The sequence below is a fragment of the Genypterus blacodes genome, unplaced genomic scaffold, assembly GCF_046128005.1.
Source record: "Genypterus blacodes isolate CSIRO-AG114 ecotype Tasmania unplaced genomic scaffold, CSIRO-AGI_Gbla_v1 ptg000076l_1, whole genome shotgun sequence".
NCBI lineage: Eukaryota > Metazoa > Chordata > Actinopteri > Ophidiiformes > Ophidiidae > Genypterus > Genypterus blacodes.
This window is the reverse complement of record NW_027466885.1, coordinates 6,945,001-6,969,019: the sequence shown is the minus strand read 5'-3', so window position 1 is coordinate 6,969,019 and position 24,019 is coordinate 6,945,001. Positions and strand designations below refer to the sequence as shown.

Below are 24,019 nucleotides of genomic sequence, written 5' to 3'. Positions count from 1 at the left end.
TACGTATCTACGCATGCGCACCCTCAAGCATATACTTTCCATGACAAACAAGCTCCATCCTTCTGTCTAGTTACGGAATATTTCCACTTTACAAGAAACGCCTTCACATATATTTTCACAATTTTAATGTTTTACTTCATGTTTATGTGGTCAGGTTTGGAAATGTGGACGGTGTTGTTCACTGTATTTACCCTATGAGATCATTGCAATTTCAATCTACTTGTATTCTACCTCAGGGTCGACGTATAAAGTTTAACAACAACAGTATTAATAGTACAACCTTCCTTCTTTCTCTCTATTATCTTCTTCCCCCTCTTTCTGTATAAAGAATCATCTCCAAAATATCCTACAATTGTATTCACAATGTCATGTAAAAATGTTTGCTTCAATAAAAACAAATAGCAAAAAAAAGGATGTGGACGGTGATGGTTAGTGTTGTGGAGGATTTAACTTCAAGTTTCTCAAAAACGCTTGCTCAACCGTAACTACGCCATAGGGGGCAGTGCAGCCTGTTTTTCCCTCTCCAAACATTGGGGGGCAGTACAACATTTTCAGTACAACCTTATTAGAACTTGAACTTTTCACGCACATTAAATGTTCAAACGTTTAATACAACACATACACCAGAATACTCCATAAAATGTATAGAGTCAGGAACCAACGATCTCACGTTTAAAGGTTTCATAAACAACACAATACTTTATGCATTACGGCAATATTGCTCATGATGTTACCTGTCCTAGTTCCTGATGCGAGTTTCTTGTAACCTTGTTAGTTGTTCCTGATGTCTGTTGTGAGTTTTTGTGAGTTGTGTGGATTATGCGAGCATTTGTCTGTTTTCCATGTGGATTACATTTTGCCCTGTCTGCCTTGATTTTTAGTTTGCTTGATTTTGTAGTCCTGGACTTTTTATGCCTTTGAGGTCGAGATGTATCTATTATGTGTGGTGCCCATTTTCAACAGTGACACTTGACTTTACATTATTAGATTAGATAGACTTTATTGTCCCTTTGGGAAATTTGCCTTGGACTATTTTTGTTTTTAATCAATGATTCCCCAGGCACCAGAACTTCCAGTTAATACTAACAAAGGTCGTACCTTATTAATGATATGAATTTACCCAAACTATCAAACAAATAACCCAGTGTTAGAACCACCATTTAGATGTTTCATTATATTTTCTGTCTTATAAATTAGTTTTCAGTAAAGTTCCTTATTTGACTGGAGAAGACATGAAAATGTTTATTGCACTTTTCTCAAGGATTCTAATGAAAGTCAGATCGTCTGTTTCAACATAACAGACCAAATTGTCACATGTTGTGAGACTTAACGTTTCAGACATATTTGTTGAAGTAATGCCACAATGAGACAAAGGATTATAGTGAAGATTTTATTATTAAACAGCTCTTTGAAAATACAGGTTTACACAGACTGCTGATTTGAGAGCAAAAACACCTATTTACATTTCCTCAAATATACATTTCCATTGTTCTTTTGTGGGATTATGCTTTTGGGAGCCCAGATCTTAACCTGCACAAACTCCAAGCTGGTCAGCAATGAGTTGTAGTCAGTCAGTTCTATCTCTTCCCCCTTTTATTACCGGCAGGAGGCTTCTTGAGCTGGAGCATGGGACCTGCGGTGCCGAAGCCTGTAGCTGCTGGGTTGGAAACGCCAAAGGTCAGGCCGGCGGACGGGTTAATGCCAGTGTTGCTGAAGTTAAAGCCTGAGGTGCTGCTGCTTCCAAAACCTAGAGGTGCAAGAGGGTAGGGGGTGCAGATACAAAGAGAGAATGTAAGAGGGCAGAGAAGACAAGAGGGACAAGCGTTGGGGTGTGTATGTGTACCTGCACTCAGGCTGCCTCCTGTGGGTTTAACAGCAGACGAGAAGGCGAGCCCCCCAGCCCCCAGCCCGCCAAATCCTGGACCACCACCGAAACCTGTGGGACAGAGACACCAATTGATTTCGACAGTCTACGCAGCGTGGACAAGGGACATAAATGAGGAGCAGCGCCTCTGAGCTACGTGAGCGCACACAGACACAGGCACAGACACACACATAGATGCAAAACAATACGCCACAACCCTCATGTATGGAGCACGAAGCATCAGGCAGCAGTTCTAAAGTCTGGCTGGACACCACATGAAGCAGGAGTGACAAAACATGGCAAAGCAGTGGGCAATGGGAGAGAAAGATTTTACCAAACACACACACTTTCACTCATGACTGCCAATCGGCTGAGAGAGGAAGTGGATTAGCAGCTCAGGTAAAATGGTGTCGAGACATCTTTTAACTACGACTGACTGATTTTTTGGTCGTGGTCAACTCTTTGCACAGCCAAGAGCAACACACACACACACACACACACACACACACACACACACACACACACACACACACACACACACACACACACACACACACACACACACACACACACACACACACACACACACACGAGAGGGGCAGAAATGGTAAATGGTGCATTCACAAAATAAAGGGACATTCAATAAAAGCGGGAAAAGCAACAATCAAGTTAGTACCTCCGAGGTTGGAAGAGCCCAAGCTAGTGCCCATTGCTGAGGCAAAGGGATTTCCAAACCCGGCCCCCAAGGGCGCCTGGGTCCCTGAGGTAAAGAGAGAGCAAATACTTTACTCCTCTAAACCCGTGTCTGTAAATCTGCAGTATATCGTCCTTAGACCAAAGGGGTGATGGGGACACAGCACATATGACACATCCTTAGTGTGTACACAAATACACCGACTGTAATGTAATGCTGGTGTGAGTACTTCCAGGGTGTTTGTTTTGCTGATCTCTTCATGTTAGTGTTGTGAGCCTTGGCAGGGTTTCTATAACCCTCACACTATACAAATGAGAGGGCAAACTTGGTCCTGCTGAGGATACAAATCTGTACATCTAAAAGTACACATTCATTTTGTGTGTAGCTCAGATTTGTTATAAGGGGTTTAACACTACAAGAGCATCATTAACTCAATAAAACATTGATTTAAGCATGAGCCAACTGTGTATAACAGCGTATATTGCTAGTTCTTTCACTCAGAAACTTGTCTTATTTGTATTTTTTTACTTTCTTCGAGCCCATATCAGGCAAATCTTTCAATTTGTCTACATTGTTGAAACCCCCAGTTGGAAAGAAACAAGGACAAACGTTTCTTTATTTAGAAAGGGATTTATTGTCAATTTAATATGCAATTCAACTTACATAAAACACAAACAGTTCAGAACTGATTAACTGCTAGCTGCTATTGCATTTGACAAGTTTCCAAATTTAAGATTTCGGAGAGTGAATGAACTAGCATATGCCAGAATGCATCACACAGATAATTATTGATTATAGCTTCAAAGGCACACCATATTATATATTAAATATCAACAGGCATTGGTTATATATGTTTCAACACACTCATCTACAACAGTCAGCACTCCAGAGTCTGAATCTTTAGGTTGGCATGTTTGACTGTCTCTCAGTGTCAAAACAAAGGGGATCTGGTGGTGTTACAGTTTGACAGGGCAAGTTTGGAGTCAGTCCAAAAATAGATAAATAGACATTTGTTGGAATCTGTGTTCAAAAGTTTTCTGTCAAACAAGAAGCTGCAAGTGCAATGGATCTACACATCATTACAGGACTATGCAGAGGAGTAGAAATTAAATCAGTTGTGTTTTCGCATAAACTAAATTATAATAATTCTGAAAGTCACAGCAAGCCACACCCACAAAAAAACAATATAATAAGGCATGCTGTAAGCATATGATTTGTATGTAGAAGAGGATAAGATTTCAGAAGAGTGAAGTAGTGAAAAGATCAGATGCTCCAAGCAAACGGAACATAAGCAAGAAACACTTTCACAATCCAGAATCAGCGCTAACCTCAGAATAGTTCAAGTTCGGGAACACGTCTGAAAATGTTCTTTAGGAAAAATAAACTTCAAGAAAAAAGTCCAACAATAATCAGGTAACAAAATACAAGTACTTCAGTGATAAGTGCTCATGAACTATGCCAACAAAAGAGAAGAAAAGAATCACATTTTCAATCCCTTCACTTGTTAAAAAAAGAGGTACAGAAGATCGTGTTGTCATGGCAATGACGAAGGCCAAAACAGCATTTGTATACATTTGACCATCACATTCCTAACATACTGTACCAAGCCTAAACATGTGGAAGCTCCAAAGGTCAACTACCACATTCAAGGTCCAAACAGCTTTGACGGATCAAAAGCCAAATTTGGTATAAATCAACATCTTGCCGAGTTTAATCATCAGGATTCTGACTAACAGCTGTCCACATAGGTCCTAGGGTCCCTCGCCCAATACTGCAAGCACTTCAGGGATGCCAGTCAAGAAGCAGCTGCTTGTCTCAATGACTCCCTTGGGAACATTGGCTGCAATTTAATTTTATCTACAGCCTTTCAAATGCGACATAATGCAAGAGCTCTTTAGATTCTGGAACTAGCAATACTGCATCACGCTTTCATCATGAGGTGACCGGAAAATAAAGAACCTCAAACAACAGAGATTCCATGGACCATAGTGTCATAGTGTTTTTTGGTACAGATGTCTCACTGGTATGAAGGACCAGCATGTAGAAGCAGCAAAAAAATCTAAACTCTTTTCCGTAGTACCAAATTGGGCTCAAGTAACATTCAAGTTTGAAACCAAAACTCAAAAGCAGTTTTCTGTGTAATTTAGAAACTTGTCTTGGTTAAAGCCCATAAATACACTGTACTTCGGACAAATACCTGAAATAACAACGGTTGAACAGCACTTTTATTTCACATTTGTATTGAAATGAGCTGAAGCGGAACTGACCCAGCCCTGTAAATATAACACTGACGGTAGCCCTTAACTCAAACGACTTAAGTGAAGTAAACAGAGTGTGGCCACACACAGACGAACCAATGAAGAATAAGCTAATGTCCCCAACGTGAGATAGACAGGAACATTCAACAAAAAAAACAACTGTAGCTTCCTCACTGCACATGATTATATGTAATCAAGCGCACTCATTCATTAGCAGTAGTAACAAACATTTTGCAACATTAAAAGCCTTGATTTGGCTTGAAGGCCAAAAAAACGCAAAGGCGGAAAGAGAGTATTATTCCAGCTTGGTAAAGATATATATATATAGCTTTTGAGTCCCGAGTGTTTTCACACCCAAAAAATAACCAAATAAGAATCAACCTGATTTTAAAACGACCCAACCCCACAATCAGTGTTGTGCTCCACTTCAATACCACTGTGTCATTATGGACTGTTACACAAAACCATCTAAATAAATAAATAAATACAGGAGGCAGTCTAGGACATCCCCTGGTGATTAGACGTTGTCACTGGAATGACAAGCCACATATTATAGAAAAAATATATTTGGCAAAAAAGATGGGAATCTAATCAAATATTGATGACATTTAAACAAAATTATGTACGAGCCCTGCCACATTACAACCACCAGAGGGCAAAGTGCTTCCTATCAAGTTTTGTATAAGGCCTTATGCTATAGGTTTTGTTTAACCTCTGTGGAAAAGAGCCAGTCTGGATTACGAATGGGAGGTTTTGAACAGGATTTGGACAGCCCCCCAGGGCAAACGAAATCTAGAAGTTCAAACGCAGTTTTCACCCAAGAATCGGACTTGAAATAGGGCTTTTGGCAGCCAATACAGATAAATTAAAAAATACAATGAATGGCCTTGAATTTAGTGTTCTGTTCAGGACACACCCAAGGCAGAATGCAGCTTAGAAACTGTTGGCAAACCGACAGAAAGAGGGCATGACATATGACACCAAACACACTCTTCCACCACATGAGCAAACCGTTGCTACTTTGGAAACTCAAGCGTATTTTTCTCCCTTAAGCAAAGTCTCCCGAAAGCAATCATTTTGGCTTCACTGACAAATTCCCACGTGTACATCCAACATGTGCTTCAAACTAAGGCTAATTGTCTGGAATTACAACTCAGCAGTTGCCACAGATCTGATGAGATGCAACAGTCTTGATGCCATGAAAAGCGGTCAGCGAGTCACGCTCCCGTTTCTGTCATTTGCCACGTATGAGGATTTGCATCTGCTGCTTGTACAAACCTTACAACTTTAAATATTGCTATCAATATGCCACGAAAGGTGAAGAGACTGCCATTTACAAAGGAATGACTTGTACAGAAACATACAAATAATGCACAGTATGGTTTGTTCATTGTGAGTGTCCCGATATACAGTAACATTTCCAAACAATCAAGTGCCTACAAAAAAAGGCTAAAAATGCCTCAGGTGTGGCAACATTACTAAATGACACTCTGAACTAACATAAGTTATACAACACGCAATAAGTTATTTGTGAGTTATACGTCATTTGTCACCATGAGCTGAGGTTAATTCAATATTACAACTTGTTTACAGGTTGTGTGAGTAGCAATACTGTATGTGGTTCTTTGAACTAACCCATCAGGAAACCCTTACTGATCTCACACTCGGAGCAGCATGTGTAACAAAACAATCCTTCACCTGCCTGCTTCAATTGGGAAATAATACTGGGTTGAATCAGAGTTCTGTTTTGGCTACCAGGACACGGTTAGAACAGATGCTATAAAGTGACCATTTAATCAATATTAACTTACTCTCTGCTTATAAATAGTACCCAAAATAGGTTTGTTCTGAACAAGTTTACATGAGCCTCCAATTTCAGTATTCAGAATCAGTTTGGCTTAATAATATTGGTCTATTTGCTATGGGTCAGACCCTAAACAAGAACATGAGGCGAGTCTCGTTTTTGTGAGATGATCTGATACTGATTTGGCGTCTCCTCAATTCCATATTCACTACAGGTAAAAGGCTTCTTTTGACCAGTAAACTGGAAACAGTAGGAGCTACATTATAATAAATCTAAACTTTATGCACCAATCTTCACGCAAACAATCTAAAACTCACCGCACACGCAAACTCTGCAGTACCCATTCAGATGTATCTACTAAGTGTATCTGAATCACAGCCAAGGTCTATGGTTCATAACTTCACTCAATGCTTTTCATGGTACTAATTTCAAGCACCTTGAATAAAATTGAGCCTCAACTCATACGACACTTAGAAGCTCTTATTAATTTACCAGCTCCCGAGATTTAATTGAGAGAAGTAGTAGTTGGGCTTTCTGTAATATGGCACCATATTTCCGGTCAGGTCAGCCAAGTAAATATGCACCGACGTCCCATTTGACCGACCACGGAGAGAGACATTTTTGGGAACACGGTATTATCCTTAATATCACTGAATGTAATGGTGCCGGTGTGCAATGTCCAGGTTCTACCATGGTCACGTATACATTCGCCCCTTTTCTGGTGATTTAAGGGGCATCAGATAAAGGCAATTTGAGTAGTGTGTTTTGAGTCTCCGACATTCTTGACACCTTTACTGAGATCTTGAGACAAGATGATAAGGCAGCAAAATTTCAGTGACAGATTTCTCTAATCTTTGCAAATTTTTTCTACCATCCTTTCGCTTCAGTGGAGAACGTACAAAAACAATAGACTGGCACCAACAACGGCTTTTTCGTTGTTAACTGTTTTTGCTCCACCAATATCATCCTTATTTCAACACAATTATCCTGTCTTCAAACCCCTCATACGACCCCCCCGGAAAAAGGGGGAGATCTTTCTAGAACTTGTAGGCAGTCAGACCTGGAGTTGGCTGTTGTTGCTGGGTCAGCGTGGCTGCCATGGCAACTGCTGCAGCGTTGGGCACACTGGAGAACGGGGCAGGTCCAGTTGTGACTCGTGGTGTGCTCTGCCACTTCCTGTTGGATGCCCGTTTGGATTCGAAGATGTCGGTGGAGTCCTCCAGGAAGGCCCGACGGTACGACAGGTACTGATGCTTCAATATCTGCAATACCAGGGGCACAGGGAGGGAAGGACAAAAAAAAGAGTTTGTAGTTTGTGTCGCAGGTCTGCATACAGTCAGTGCAACCCAGGCTAGTATCTGTACTACATTCAATGTGCAGAAGTTAAGCTCAAACAATTACATAGCTTGGAAAACTTTCTATGTACATGCATTTCTCTATTTGTTGTGCATTGGGATCATCTTGTGACCAGAGTTTCAAAGTTTCCAGTAGAGGCATTAATGGGAGAGCAACAGTTTAGACAAGACCTCAGCAGTTCAACCACCCTTTTGTTTAAAATATTTTTTCCTCTTCAGATTCGAGTGCAAGAAAACAAACCCTACCTTGACATTCTCATGTACGGACTGGAGTTGGGCAGCCATCGCAACAAATGTCTGGTACAACGTCTGCATCGCCAAGGTCAGGTCTGAGAAAACACAAACACACAAGAGACAAACAGTCAACTCTTTTTGCACACACACATTTGTGGTGAATGGATGACAGTCAAAACAAGTACTTAATTTAATAGATGTTTGGTACATATTCACAAGGAGAAATCATAACTTTTGTAAATACAGGAGGTCAACTGCTACAGAAAGAACAGCGGCAGTGTATAGAACCTGGCTGAACTTTCAGAAAACTTTGAAAATGTGGAAATATCAGATTTGTCCTACATTGGGACCAATGACTCAATTTAAGCAAATGTCCTGTTACCTTGAGGGGTTATGTGGGAGCCGCTGCTCTGCGTCATCAAGTGGTTCTCAAGCTCCTCTATCTGCTGCCGGTACTGCTGCAACTGCACTTCAAACTGCTCTACCAGGCTACGGAAATAGCTGCAAGCACAGAAATGGCCCAAATCATAAAACTGAGATGTGAACCAAATGAAGAGTTTCATTGAGGAAAAAGATATTGGCCTTCCGACTGACTTACTCTGATGGAGCAGTGTTCTCATGTTGAAGGCCAGGAGGAGTCTTTTGAGTGCGCAGAGATATGTCAGCATTCTTCAGCTCCTTATTGAGTGGAAATGACACATGGGTCAATTTTCAGTAAACCTCCCATGGCCTCCAACTCTTTTCAGAGATGATATTCCAAAAGATTTAGTTTTTGAAAAAAGGACCCAGTTTGACATGCAAATTGGAATACAAACATAACATCTGACTGAAGAGACTTTTGGAACCGGGGAGCTGTTTTTTTTCCATATGTCCTGTGTATATGTGCTTATGTGGTTTTCACCTGTGCTGTCTCCAGCTTTAGCTTGTCTATTGCAAGAGCCTGGCGCTGCAGACCGCTAGCGTTGACAGAGAGCAGCTGTTTGAGGTTCTTGATGTCATCTAGGACTTTGGAAAGGGCCTTAGAGGACATTCTGCTGATATCCTCCTGGACCTGTTTCTGCTCTTTCACAAATTTTCTTGAAGGAAGGAAATTGGCACATTTATAAATTGAACAAGACTTCATTTCATTTTCAGATACCAAAACAGTTAAAGGTCTCCTGCAATGATTTAATGATATACTGGTTGGGAGGCTATTACTAAGCAATGGCACATTTCTCATGAAAATATGACAGCATAGTTAAGACAACACTTACTGGAAATTCTCTACATCCTGACAAATGACTGTAGGTAGATTCTCATCTTTTAAGGCTTTACTGTCCCTGATAGAGAAAAGAAAAGGAAGAAGAGAACAATCATGAGTCAGTGAAGAAAACCATTTACTCTTTTGCCACACATATTCGACTTCTAACATCAAGATTCTACCAAATATCTCTGCAAATGTCAATGTAAGGGATGTCGGGTGTCTTTTCTTTTTTTCCAATTAGTGTATGGAACACTGCTTAGTGGGACTTACTGTGCATTGGCTCCAGATGATGTGTCACTCTTATTCTCAGAGGACGTACTAAAGTCGACCCCTCCCAGACCGACACTGGGAGCCGGAGCTGCTGAGGCGGCTGTGGATGTAGCTATCAGAGATCCCAATGTTAACCCACCTCCTCCGGTCAGAGTGGTTTGACCCAAACCTGCAAGGCAGAGCGCACAGTTGCAACTAAATACAGAGACAGTGTAGTATGATAATTACTGCTAGATTTATAAAAAATAAATGAAATAAATACTGAAAGCACAATTGTAACAACAGTGTGTAGAGCTGCAGGTCTGACAGCACGCGTCTCACCTGCAGTGTTGGAGAAGAGACATGAGCCCAGTGACAACCCTGTGGGGGCTGCTGTGCTGGCTGCTATGCCGCCAAGGCCGACACCAAAGGCTGTGGGTGGGGGCAGCTGAGGTGCAGTGGCAGTGAGGACGGAACCGAATGTCAAACCTGCGCCTGCAGGGGCTACAGAGGAGGGGGCTGTGGTGGTGGTGTTGAGGGTGAAGGGTGTGGCCGAGGCAGCAGGCTTGTTGAAGGCCAAGCTGAAACCAGTGGAGGCAGCTGTAGTGGCTGGAGTACCTGAGAGCAAGGCCATGTATGCAAAGACACTATTACATATAACAGTATTTTATTGCGTTACATCAGTGGTTCCCAAAGTGGGGGGCACAGAGCTACTGCAGGGGGGGCGCGGAGGGATCAGAAGAGGAAAGATATGAATAAGTACCGCTTACGGTAAATGAATGAGGCGATACTTTTTCGTCTCACTGCAGGAGAATGAGCGTCCAAACTTCCAATCGAATAAAAGGGGGGCTCGAAAGAAAAAGTTTGGGAACCACTGCGTTACATGGTTTGTAAGAGACAAAGATTAACTAGATTGATGATGGGAGGGTGGGTCTTTGGATGCGAATCTCCCCTTTTTACTTTTCCCTGTGACTCCCCCCCTTTCCTCTTGTCACAGCCAATGATGCGTTCCAAAGCTGCCTGCACAGTAGTATGTCATCCTGTAAAAAGTGTACCTACAAGATCATCCAACTAGTAACAATGATGTCATCTAAAACTTCCCATTTACTTTCCAAATTTCTTCTGTTTTTCAAAGTAAAGTGTTTCAGCTTCTGTCACCATAATAACATCTTACATCAGAAGTGACACAAAAGCAAAGCTTACCCAATGTGAGACCAGTAGTCGGTGCTACAGCATCTATAAGAGAACATTAAACAAAAGTTACTCCAAGTGACGTATTCTATACATTTGACCTGTGCATGCAAACAACAACTATGATGCACAGCTGACGTTTGCAAATGGATTTGTTTTGGTTTGGATTACTTGAAGCAGGTGTGTTGAAGGAGAATCCTCCAGTAGGTTTCTGACCAAAGAGACTCGCTCCGAGGCCGAGAGATGGGGTGGTGCTGGCAATGGGGGCAGGGACAGCAGCGGCTGTGCCCAGAGCAGTTCCGAGGGTGAAACCACCAGTACTGGCCACAGGTGCACTACACAAATGCACAAACAACAAAGTCTATCATTACAATGCAAAACTAATGATACCATTAAAACAGACTAGTTGTCAATGCACACTGCACACGTTTTCTCTATCCGTTTAGAATGTTTTTAGATCTTTTCTATGCTTTTATATTTACCATCTTCTGTGTGTTTGGTCTTGTGAGCTACAGAACGCTTACCCAACTATCTATCTATGATAGGCCAAAACTACATTTGAGGGTAGATCCCAACTAATTTGTTTTCATAATAGTGATGTTCTTATAAAACAATACCAGGACCTGTATTCTGTATTAACCTGAGGGATCACGATAAAGATATTTCAGTTAGATTCAGATTTCAGCATCACACATTATATAAAACAAGACGTATGAGTGCTACCCCCAAATGACACAAAAGATTAGCAAGTTATGGTTCACAATAATGGAAATTATTTCTGTTCAACGTGTAGATTTTAATTTTAATAACAGGATGACTCATGGTGCACTTGTCATATTGCAGGGGCTGGCCTGAGGGCTGCCTGCTAAAAATGTTCAACAAAGAAAACATTGCTTTTGAGACCAGCACATATGTCTCATTACACTCTCAGTTTGGGTTAAGATCGAGTATCAACCATGTCGGTAAAAGATCTATTTTCTGTCAAAGTAGCTCTAAAGTCACTCCAAAAAAAGTGAATCGATATGGTGGATTTCTTGGACTTCTTTCCTTCTCGACAATGAGGCCATCAACCAATTAATCGTTCACGTTGTTAATTAATTCCACCTGGTGTTCTCCTTAGTGGGGACTAGTGATAACGTGTGGTTTGATGCGCGTGCACGATTAGTTACCTGCTTCTAAAACGATGCTAACATTAGCTACTGCTTAGCTTTTAGCAAATATTTGGTTACCTCGTTGTGGTCGCAAAGCTGAATCCCCCGCCGGCGTTGGTGGCACCGAGGGTCCCCGGTGCGAAGTTAAAGCCAGACATTTCACTCTTCGAGGTAGACCCTTGACTTCAAGTTGAGGTTTGTAAATGTGTTACTTCAACTTGATTATAACGGCGCTTAGCGAGCAAGCTAGCATCACAGCTAGCGCGATGGCCGCATGAGGGCCAAATCCGCCTTTTTGTCTTCACTCAAAACATTGGATTTTGCAAAGCTAAGCCTTTCCAAAATAATCGCCAAGCTCTTAAATTGTATCGCGGCGTGGTTCCGCACTACTCTGAATGATTAATATGTTTCAAAGTTGTAAAATAGGACAGGTTTCACTCTCGCACGTTGGTTCGTTTCTTATTCCGCGCCCGGTAGTTCACTGTGCTATTGCATTGTGGGTAATTACTTTTATAAAGGAGAATTAACTTCATTTCCCATCGTCCCTATCTCTGTTTTTCTACCGCGTGATGCCGGTCACAGGCGCAAAGTATCATGGTTGGTTCGACAGGCTGGGCATTCTCCCTGTGAGTGTCAAAATAAACACTGAAGGGTGTCAAGTGTCAACTTCGCGGTCACATATATACGTATCTACTATATCTCATTACTCGAGATTACGACCAAAATATAGTCAAAAATATAGTCAGGAAATCGGACTAAAAACATAAAAAAACGTATATAAATAAATAAAGCAATTCTCGAATAATAGACTAAAATTAATGGGGGGAAACTGTTTTTACAGTTTAGAAGATGTAAAGGAATTATCAAAACCTAATGTAAAAAAGATGTAAATGTGTGATACAGTATACCATTTGGAACGTTTTTATCTTACAGAAGGTAATTGCGACGCAAGTTCCGAACGTGCCCGTCTGCTTTTATTGTGGGAATCCAATACCGGACGTGTACTCTTTATGCCGAAAACTTTATGCGGATGGAGGAGGAAAAATAATTGGCAATAAACATTTAACATATGCCAGCGACAAACTAAAGGCATTCTGCAAAAGAACGAGCCTCCTTATTATCAATGATACAGTTCGACCCAGACGGCGACCTTTGAAGCTTCTTGTTCTCAGACAGCTGCCTCGACTGGGTGAAATGGAGCACATCCGTACGCCGAAGGTAGCTAATGTTAACATTTCTAGCTGTTTGCACTGGATGCGGCACAGACAGCGACTCGGCCTTGTCTTTGACGTTGTTTCCACCTCGAGTTTCCTTGCATCTATAAACTAATAGAAACGCTCAAATGTATGAAATGTCTGCACGTTTGTATTTGTACCGTCGCGGCTTTGGCTAGCAGGTGTCGCCAGCAGAAGTGGCAGACGTGAGCAGCATCAGTGACAAGTTTGTTCCCCCCCCCCTCAGATGAACAGATAGCCAAGCTTCGTCTTTGTAGATTTGTTATTTATACGCCCAAATATCGATTATGGATTGATCTTTACGTTACTGACACAGCCAGCGTGAAGTGTGACAGACGTTCTTCCAGTCTGACAGCATATGGCTTCATTAAAAGCCCTTATTTGGCATTCCCTCAACATTTGCATCACTTACTCTAAACCTTGTTCTTTGCGAAACCTCTGTTCGTAAGAGTGTGTGTGTGTGTGTGTGTGTGTGTGTGTGTTTGTGTGTGTGTTGAAAACGGAGCCCTTTTTTGACAAATCAACACCCAGCGGACCTAATTTTCTAAATAAATCACACAGTGGCAAACACATAGTCTTTATAGGTGGAATTATATGGTATATACTGTTTATTATGATAATAGATAGCGAGGGTGGAGTCTTGTATTCTCTGGGTGTGGCTCCACTGTCTCAGGTCTCTCTTGTTGCTACGCGAGTAAAATGACTCATTTACAAGACAATCAGTCTGGTCCTCATTGTGTTGTAATGGATGCTTGAATCCTTTTCGACATACTTTCAGGACTCAGAGAGTGTTCAAGTCTTTGAAAACACTTTTTGTTTTCTGTCGTGATGTCTTATTGTGTCATTTGTTGCGGAATCTTCTCAGCCTTTTGGTTGGGCCAAATGAGCCAGATTCCCTCGAAACAGCAGCTTAGTCAGTGCTGTATTTACAACATAGCTTAGATTACATCCATATATTATAAACAATCAGCTGTCAGAGCGTCAAAGAAACCAGAGAAGAGTTTGGAGATAAGACCACACACACACACACACACACACACACACACACACACACACACACACACACCCCCACCCACCCCACTGGCTTCCTGTATGTACACTGCTGAGAGTGTCTGACTGAGCTGTGGTCAGCTGGTTGCTGGGAGACGGTGATAAGTTCATCAATCATTTTATCATATCTAAGAACGACAGGAAAATGGAAAACAAAGAGGATGTGTGACTCACTGAAGGTGCAGCAACTTTGTTGAATCAATGTTTACTGCTGTAGCTCCCTTTCAGCCTCTTTTCACCAGTGTCGTCATTCTGATGCTGGAAAACGACTTTAGGAGGGTGGCATGGTTACCAATGATGCACCAAAAGCAGTGTCTACATCAAAAGTAGACACTAACTGTATAGAAATACAAAATGCTGGAACAAGTTATCCCTGACTGATTCTTAATACAATTTTTTATATGTGGACTATTAAATAGCCACGTAATTATACACCTAATTCTACTTTTGTTTATGTAGAGATAGGCCAGGTGTGCACAGTAGAAGCCAGTGCACTGCGTAGCATCAGAACGGGGAATCAAATCTTAGTGTCTTCTGTCAGATTTTGTGCAATGGAGACATGACACATGTTGTCTCCTGCAACCATTGAACCAGAACTTGCTTCCGATGCAAATCCTTGTAACTTGAGTAAATGTTCTACTCGATCACCATGCCTCTGTATGTTTTATGAGCTGGGGGGGTCGATGGGCAGCGAGAAAACTACCACACTCATTGACAGTAAAATGGAATGCATGTTGAATATTTGAGAAAAGGAAAAGCACAGTGATTGCATTGGGAATGATTTACCTTTTTGGTTAATTTTTGTCTCCAGAATCAAGAGGCAGAATGGCTGTCAGGGACGAGCGTCATGTTGATTATGTTGTTTATTCACGGCCCACGTAAACAAGTGTTTGTGACGCATTTCAACAGCACTGGCAGCTGGCCGTGTCGTTTTAAAATAGGTGGCTCGCTGATCGGAGTCGATGCCAAGTGCCATATACCTGTATCACAGATGGCAACACTACGTTTGTGTGGCTAAGAGAAAACAAGTCAAGATACTAGGAAGATACTAGCTAAACCATTAGCAGCTCCATAAGTGTTGTGCTGTATCTGACCCCTGAAACCCTCACCTATATCATTACTGGTCTGTCTGTGTGTGTGTGTGTGTGTGTGTGTGTTTGCAGGTGGAGCAGGTGCGGCTGTTGGATCGCTTCAGCAACAAGTTCACAAGCGGCACGCTGTACCTCACAGCCACACATCTCATATTCGTGGAGAGCAACTCGACAGCTGCGGCACAGGAGATATGGGCGAGTAAACCAGCAAATGCGTCAAAGTCAGCATGCGTGCGTGCGCGTGCGTGCGTGTGTGTGCGTGCACATTTTCTCCACTGAAATGGGATTGTTGTTTTAGCATCATGAGAATTAGGCCGCTACTCGGCAGCGACAGTCAGTAGGGCGTCCTCAGCGGTGCAGAGACTTGACCCAGATTCTGCATCCTGGCACTCAGGAGCCACAATGTTCTCCATTCTTGATCTGATTTTGGAGATCATCTCAACAGGGGGTTCAAGGGCTTTTCAAAGCTTGACCTTGAACAGAAAGATTTGATAGTATAAGTAGCCTGGTAGTTCCAGTGGATGCACACAGTTGCTTTGACTATTATCTCATCTCTGAGTGCTTCGGACAGCAAAACTCACGGCTGCGGTTTCCTCTCCACCCGACTTCCTGCTTTATGTGCTGAGCCAAGCAAACTGTTTCCATTTCCCTAGTGTGTGTGTGTGTGTGTGTGTGTGTGTGTGTGTGTGTGTGTGTGTGTGTGTGTGTGTGTGTGTGTGTGTGTGTGTGTGTGTGTGTGTGTGTGTGTGTGTGTGTGTGTGTGTGTGTGTGTGTGTGTGTGTGTGTGTGTGTGTGTGTCGGTCGTCTTGGGCCTCATGAAATATTCAATAGAAATTGAGGAGCTGTCTTACTCAACAGCTGTTAAGATCAACATTGACTGTGTGTGTGTCAGGGTGTTTTACTGAACATTACCAATGTTGATGAATGTGCATGTTTATGAATTCTTGGGCCAGTTTCAACCTTCTTCCTTTTAATTGCTAAACGCTGCACGGAAACACTCCCGACGCCCTTTAAATACAATACAAATGTGACAGGTGTAGGTGTGTAGCTTATGAATACAATTGTAGCAGCATCTTGATATACCTGCTCTCCTGGAATTAAGCCCCCATTCTTATGTGTTTATCCTTCTTCCTTTTGGCATTATAACATGTTGTAACACACACCCCTCCTTCCCCCTTCCTTCTGGTCTCTGCAGATCTTGCATCACCACATCGCCTCAGTGGAGAAGCTTTCCCTGACCACCACCGGCTGCCCGCTGGTCATCCAGTGCCGCAACTTCCGGGTGGTCCACTTTGTGGTGCAGAGAGAGAGGGACTGCCACGACATCTACAGCTCGCTCCTTCACCTCCTGCGGCCCGGTAGGCGTCACATAGTGTGTGTTGCACCCCTCCCCTCCTCTCCCCCCCTCTCTCTGACCTTCTTCTCCTCGGTGCAGTGTCCTACGAGGAGCTCTACGCCTTCTCCTACAACCCCAAACAGAATGACCAGCAGAGAGAGGAAGGGTGGCAGCTCATCGACCTGGGGGCAGAGTTTGAGCGGATGGGCGTGCCCTGCGACCAATGGCAGCTCACGGACGTCAACCGAGAATACAAAGTGAGGAGGCTCGGGACGGGAACGCGATCTGGCGTACCAAGAATTCAGATGATGTCGATCATTCCTTTGTTACACTTGATACGGTGCTGAAGTCATACCTGCTGCTTTTATAAGCCTGAGGATCCGTATTCTTCCGGGGAGCAATGAAAACGTCTCTCCAAACAAAGCGAGCAAGCCATCTGCTCCAGTTACAGCTGAACTTTACTGACGCGGCCTCTTCATGCCATAAATCGCCTGCCACATATAAACCTGTTAGATTCAAAGCAGTTTAATGATCTCGGGTCACATGATATCTGAGTTCAGTGATACGTACACAACATGTGAGCTGCTGTCAAATGAAGTATGTAGTTGTGTAACACTCATTTAATATTTTCACACCATGTGCCAAAAGTGTTGAGGTTTCAGACACTAATATCCAGCAGAGCGCGCTGTTCTGTCATGATGGTTTTCTGTCGCCATCGGTGTATCAATGCGTGTGTGTTTGTGTGCCGTTTCCCAGGTGTGTGAGACTTATCCCCGGGACCTCTACGTTCCCATCACAGCCAGTAAACCCATCATCGTGGGGAGTTCTAAGTTCAGAAGCAAAGGACGCTTTCCTGTCCTCACATATTTCTACCAAGAGAAAAAGGTAGTGAAGTAAATCCTGCTGTCCTCCAACGCTGCAACAAACGATTATCTTGGTCTGAGCAGCAGTATCCAATGGTTATGGGTTTGCGATGTACTCGGGTTGATCGATTCTGCTGCGTTCACCCTGACAGGCGGCGGTGTGCCGGTGTAGCCAGCCGCTCTCGGGGTTCAGCGCACGATGCCTGGAGGACGAGAGCATGCTGCAGTCCATCAGCAAGGCCAATCACAACAGCCGCTTCGTCTACGTCATGGACACGAGGCCAAAGGTCAGCCGGCTGCACCCAGTCAAAGCAGACATCATGCTTAAAATAAATGAATCGAGACTAAATACAGATAATAAATAGCTATAATTGTGTCTTCATCGGTTTATACCGTCCTGCAGTTGAACGCGCTCGCGAACCGGGCGGCGGGTAAAGGCTACGAGAACGAGGACAACTACTCCAACATACGCTTCCAATTCGTGGGCATTGAAAACATCCACGTAATGAGGGCCAGCCTGCAGAAACTACTGGAAGGTTATACACACACCACACACACACAAGCACATTGACAGACAAAATTTGCAACACTGGAAATCATCTCGGCCCATATTTTTGTCTCTGCATGCATCCCTCAGTGATTGGGATGCGGTCTCTCTCCATGAGCGACTACTTGGTGGGTCTGGAGAGCAGCGGATGGCTACGACATATCAAGGCCGTGGTCGATGCCGCCATCTTCCTCACTAAGGTACGCTGCTCCATTTTGCAGTCAAATTATCCTCGCATTTTTTTAGGCGATAGTGAGGGAATCTGTGCCAAGTCCTGCAGGTCCTGCTCATGTTCCTGCTTTTTGTCCCTTATCCCTTCATCTCCGTCCTTTTCTCCTCCATCCAATGCTCAATGCAGGCGGTGACGGTGGAAGGTGCCAGTGTGTTGGTTCATTGCTCAGACGGCTGGGACCGAACAGCCCAGGTGTGCTCGCTGGGGGCCCTGCTGATGGACCCCTACTACCGCACCATCAAGGGCTTCATGGTACACACACACACACACACACACACACACACACACACACACACACACACACACACACACACACACACACACACACACACACACACACACACACACACACACACACACAGACACACACAGGAGCCAAGAGCTGATATCATCTGACTGTTCTTTTCTTCAGCTCAAATTGATCTTAGTTGATATTTGCTTTTTCTTCTCACACTGACTGATAATTCTGTGTTCCAGGTACTGATAGAGAAAGACTGGATCTCCTTTGGCCATAAGTTTGCAGACAGGTGAGCGACTCAGCGGTTAAGCCATGATAAGGAACAAACTGTATCTTATTAAGCTATTGTGTGCAATTGTGTGGCTTTTCAATGAACAATGTGTCTGATGGGTGCCCTGCCAGGTGCGATCAGCTTGACGGGGATCCAAAGGAGGTGTCTCCTATCTTCACCCAGTTCCTGGAGTGTGTGTGGCAGCTGACTGAACAGTTCCCACAGGTGTGTGTGTGGCTGGGAGCCAACTTAATGACCTTGTATTTCTTTTATAGTCTGCGTCCTTTTTAGATAAGACTCCTTTTAAGGTTGTCGTCGTCCTATATGTGTATGTACGCAGTGTATGCATGCGTATGTTAACTCGCTCGCCGTCTGTCTGCAGGCGTTCGAGTTCAGCGAGTGGTTCCTGCTGCAGATCCACGAACACATCCACTCCTGTCAATACGGCAACTTCATCGGCAACAACCAGAGACAGAGAGAGGAGCTGCAGTAAGTCCTAACACACACACACACACACACACGTACATACAGTACACACACACTTCAATGTTGTGTTTTGTCATCGCATCTCTATAAATCTACATAAATGAATCAAAATAAACGCATGTCAACCAGCTGGAACCCTGAAGTGTATAAGCAGAAGGCCCACATGTACTGTACAGCCACACATATGTTACATCATCGCAGTCAGTGTAGAGTGTGTAGTCGGTTTCCGTGCAGGAGCGATATGAGGAGGGCGGGCGAGAGAATTACCTGTTGGGCTAGAAATGCCGAATCAATCAATCAAACGTACCCCGGCCACACTTTAGCAACTGAAATGCAATGAATTGAAAATGGAGAATCCGCTTTCCTCCTCCTCCCTCACGACAAACACACTCCTCCCTGAAAGCAATCTTGAGCAAACATGGGGATGGGGACACAACTGCCCGTGTGGGTCCACTCGTTTAAACAATACCACAGAAATCAAAACACTGTAATGGAACATTGACGACGAGAGGGCGGGTCTCAAACTGGGCAATCTGTGGGGCTCCTCATCAAGGTAGTCAAACACACTTTGACTTTGAAGCCGTCCTGAGCTAAAGCCAACAGTATTATGTGCACAGAGAACGTCCATCAATGTACAGCCGTCCACACCGATCGTCTTTGATTGATGAAACGCCGAACTACAGCAACCCTTGTAGTAGTAGTTGTAGTTGTAGACTGAACTTCATGTGAGAAACTCTCATCAGGGTTAAAAGGGCGGTGGTTGGCTTTAGTGTGCTATTTTGGACCTGAATCTAATTTACATGTGCATCTCAGGTAGCAGCTTCCTCTCCAACGTCTCTCATAACGTGTGTGTGTTGTGTTCCAGGCTGCGAGAGCGCACTCACTCCCTGTGGGCATTTCTACTGAGCGAGCAGCAGAACTACTTAAACCCTTTCTACAGCCCTGCATATGCCGAAGCACACCCCGTGCTGGAGCCCTCCACCCTGCCGTACCACTTCAAGTCAGCACTTTAAACTTACTCTGCCTGTTTTTCCCAGCCGTTTGTGTTGAATCTCACCTTTTTGCTTGTGTCTGCGTGTGTGTGTGTGTGTCTCACCAAGGTTCTGGAGGAACATGTACCACCAGTTTGATCGCTCCATGCACCCACGCCAGTCCATCCTGAAGACCGTACTGACCCTGAGAGAGAACAGCCGCAAGGTGGAGAGCACATTGCAAGCACTGGAGAGCGTGAGTATATGTTAGGTGTATATATACACACACACAAATCATGCATATCTTCTCCATGTTGGCAATAAGCTGAGAGGAAGAGGATTTCTTGCTGTTTTGGACATTGAGCCTTTAATATTGACGTCACAATATGGCGCATTGAAGCATCGACTCCAGTTTCATGTCAATCTCTCCATCTTGTCTTCTCTTCTGCCTCATCATCCCTCCCTCCCTCCCTCCCTCCCCAACTATTCAGAGGCTCCACCAGCTTGGGGTGACACCCGTCGTGACCTCCGACCCCCCAGCGCTGCCTCCTGCCAGAGACCTGCGCTCCCTCCCCCCGCGCCCCGACTCCCTCATCCTCGGAGCGCCCGTCGGCCGCAAGGACGTGCAGCAACAGGAGGACGAGGACGAGGTCGGCGAGGAGGCCACGGAGAGCACAGACACGGAGCGGACAGTAGAGGGCAGCAGCGGCACCGAAAGCAGGAAGCAAAGCTACGGCGAGCTGGAAGGGACATACAACAGCGATCTGGCCAAAGAGGAGCCAGCGGTTGTCAGTCTGGAGTTTGGCGTGGCGCGCATGACCTGCTGAGGGATTGTGGGATACAGAGACACAGGCGAGACTGAGTGGGAAGGCTTGCTTAAAGCGTGCGTGTGTGTGTTTGTATGTGCGTGCGTCGAGGGGGAAACAGTTGATTACACGCTGATAACACAGTTGTCCTGAATGGGACGAATGAATGAAGGTGTATGTATGTATAGTTTAAATCTCTATGGAAACGTCCATTATTATGTCATTTACTGCACTTAGAGGAAAAAAAAGCTTGTTTTTTATGAATGTTGTAAAGCTCTAAAGAGACTTAATGAATAGACCAAGAGAATAAATGAATGAAAAAAACCTGGTGCGTTTTCCTCTGTGCAGCATGTGTCTGTGTCTGTGTGTGTGTGTGTGCATGTGTGTCTGTGTGTGTCATTATAACCCGCCTATTGTGTGCCTAACCTCATTTCTCAAGATGAAATCCCAAAGGAAATTGTGGAAGCAGAAGTGTTCCAGCTCCTCTGAGGGCTCTGATCTGAACGTGGCGTCCCTGGCGTTCTGCTCCGGCTCGACAGACTGAACACAAAGTTGTAGAACCTTAACGATCATCGTGCACAGGGGAGCGAGCTGCTTAAACGGTCAGTGGCTGTATCTTCTATAGTCTCAGGGTAAACTATGACACCCGACAGTCAGTCACACTGTGGAGTTCCAACCACGAGAAGCCTCAGCTGTCAACTGTCACTTTTATTGATCATTTAATCTTATTTCACATCTCACATTGATTTAATAATCTGCTTCACCACCGCACTCGATCGCACAATCCTATTGGTCGTGTCGATCCATTTATGGTGGCTGACCCCTCACAAAGGTCAGTGTCTGGGGTACAGAGGGGTCGGACAAGGTCAACGGACATAGACGCCACAAATCAATCAATCAATTAGGCCGTTGATGATTTTGATTCAGTTCCACAACAGAGGAACATCCTTAGCTACCCGGATGAAATTTACTGAGGAATACATGCGCTATGCATTTAGCTAAGTCCATGTTTGCTTTTCAATCCGATCATGTCGTAGCTTGGGCGTAGTTTGTTGATACTGCTGTTATTTCTGGACTGAGGTTATTTGTCGTCATCTCAGGGATCAGAAAGGATTTGATCAATATTTGAATGTGTCTACTGCGCGTGCAGTCATCAACTCGCATACAGAGTCATGTGTTTCTCTGCATGACTTACATTTACGTCATAAAGTCAAACTTCATTCTGTCGTGTTTTATCCACTAAATACTTGATGTTAGAGCCCCTCCTCCTCTCTCAGCACCACTCTCTTCTCTTAACACACATTCATGCAACATTCATTCAAATTTTCGTCAAACAAATTCCTGTCTGTACGCAAAACAACATCGTGGCCCCTTTATGCCCATCAGCTTGTCCTTTAAAATAATTGTATTAGTCAAATGCAAGGGCGTATTCTCTGTTAAAAGTCTCCTCCTCTCTCTCTCTCTCTCTCTCTCTCTCTCGTGTTCTTCCTCTGGGATGTTGTTTATAGAAAACAACATCCCAGCCCGATTCCATTGGAAAAATCAGCTATATATATATTTAAGGCTGAAGAATATAAAAGATCATACACATACATCCGTGAGTAGTTCTTACTCAAAATAACATCTTGAGCTACAGGAAATCTGCACGCTGGTTTTGTACATTCTGTGCAAAAAACTGTTACTGTGTCTTTTAGACTCCGTATCCATTTTGAGAGGACGGTGTGATGTTTGTTTCACAGTTTTGGAATGTTGATACTCTGGTTGGACTCTGTCATGTCTCTGCTCTGTCTGTTTGTAAGTGCAGTGAAGATGGAGGCCTTCCTGTAGCCTAGTTGTGCATTTTACTTCATATTAAATATTAATCAGCCTGTTCCAGAGATGAGGCACTGAATCATTCACAAGTGTATTGCAGGGCATGCTGGTAGAACACACCTTGGTGGAATACTCTTGACTCACTCCAAGAAAACACATCCTGTTCTTATACACACTCCCCACTGGCTTCACACGGCACACACACATACACACTACAGTACACACCCATAGAAAGCCCATCTTAGCGGCGGTATCTATCAGTGTGATGGAGCATTTTGTGGCAGAATCCTAATGACATCAACTCTTTTGTGAAGGAATATAAAAGTTGCACGGTGCATAGTTCAGGTTCCTGCCTTGAGGCGTAAAACACGCGATGACGTTAACAGCAGCTGTTAATGTGAGAATTGGGTTGTTGTTCTTTATGGGTGTTTGGTTACTTTTGTTGCTCTCTCCATAGACAAGCAGCTATCTTGGTTATCTTTCTTCGTTTCATTGTTCTTTGGAGGCTTGAGGAGCGATACAGCCTCAGAGACTGAAGCCTGACGAGACTACTTACTAACTGTACTGCCCTGTCGATTACTACGCTAACAAAAGAGCACAAAGGGTAATCCTGGGGGCTTAATACATATTCACACTCAACTACACATGTGCACACACACACTCACACAGGCTGTCTCAGGATGAACTGTGTGTGTGTGTGTGTGTGTGTGTGTGCTAACCACCACTGATACTCTGTCTGTGTGACACACCCGGTCTTCTGTTCTGTTAGTAAAACTACTTATTGTTCTGTATTGTCCCAAAACATCAAATGCATATTGAACTATACTATGGATGGAAACTTCAAACATATTGCACTCCTGCCTACGCCCCGATGAGCAGCAGCAGGTGTCTCTCTATGACATGCAAGGTAAAAATGAACTAAATTTACTTTCACAAACCTGTAGAAACAAAACACCTCACCAAAGCATTCTTCATAAAGCAGAGTATATTTTACCTCGGCGTAATTAGATTATTGTGGGACATTGATGTGAAAACCTG

At 43.7% G+C, this 24,019-nt stretch overlaps 2 protein-coding genes across 3 annotated transcripts; one reads left to right on the top strand and one right to left on the bottom strand.

Annotated features, from left to right (window-relative positions):
- Positions 1-1,384: 1,384 nt before the first annotated feature.
- nup58 (nucleoporin 58) lies at positions 1,385-12,537 on the bottom strand. 2 transcript variants are annotated; one of them, XM_076158109.1, is made up of 14 exons: positions 12,122-12,537; positions 11,064-11,227; positions 10,905-10,937; positions 10,044-10,319; positions 9,723-9,891; positions 9,463-9,528; positions 9,111-9,285; positions 8,808-8,887; positions 8,592-8,710; positions 8,222-8,304; positions 7,681-7,882; positions 2,541-2,624; positions 1,844-1,936; positions 1,385-1,747 (listed from the first exon to the last, which is right to left on the bottom strand). In XM_076158109.1, exons 1-14 carry the CDS (start codon positions 12,199-12,201, stop codon positions 1,578-1,580), a joined length of 1,794 nt encoding a protein of 597 aa, XP_076014224.1. In that variant the 5' UTR covers positions 12,202-12,537; the 3' UTR covers positions 1,385-1,577. The 2 variants fall into 2 exon arrangements, with proteins under 2 accessions (XP_076014224.1, XP_076014225.1); XM_076158110.1 differs by lacking the exon at positions 2,541-2,624.
- A 500-nt stretch (positions 12,538-13,037) lies between these two features.
- On the top strand, positions 13,038-21,505 carry mtmr6 (myotubularin related protein 6). The gene is made up of 15 exons (XM_076158290.1): positions 13,038-13,261; positions 15,492-15,614; positions 16,615-16,777; positions 16,855-17,012; positions 17,512-17,640; positions 17,771-17,905; positions 18,022-18,154; positions 18,256-18,365; positions 18,524-18,649; positions 18,875-18,924; positions 19,038-19,131; positions 19,289-19,395; positions 20,258-20,392; positions 20,493-20,619; positions 20,855-21,505. Exons 1-15 carry the CDS (start codon positions 13,238-13,240, stop codon positions 21,188-21,190), a joined length of 1,950 nt encoding a protein of 649 aa, XP_076014405.1. The 5' UTR covers positions 13,038-13,237; the 3' UTR covers positions 21,191-21,505.
- Positions 21,506-24,019: the final 2,514 nt, after the last annotated feature.

Excerpts from the sequence above, each read along its gene's own strand:
- nup58 (XM_076158109.1), bottom strand. The coding sequence starts at position 12,201 with ATGTCTGGCTTTAACTTCGCACCGGGGACCCTCGGTGCCACCAACGCC. Across the intron at positions 9,892-10,043 it reads TCTCTTCTCCAACACTGCAG|GTTTGGGTCAAACCACTCTG; the intron begins GTGAGACGCGTG and ends TCTGCCTTGCAG. Across the intron at positions 8,888-9,110 it reads TAAAGCTGGAGACAGCACAG|GAGCTGAAGAATGCTGACAT; the intron begins GTGAAAACCACA and ends CCACTCAATAAG.
- mtmr6 (XM_076158290.1), top strand. The coding sequence starts at position 13,238 with ATGGAGCACATCCGTACGCCGAAG. Across the intron at positions 19,132-19,288 it reads TGACTGAACAGTTCCCACAG|GCGTTCGAGTTCAGCGAGTG; the intron begins GTGTGTGTGTGG and ends GTCTGTCTGCAG. Across the intron at positions 19,396-20,257 it reads AGACAGAGAGAGGAGCTGCA|GCTGCGAGAGCGCACTCACT; the intron begins GTAAGTCCTAAC and ends GTTGTGTTCCAG.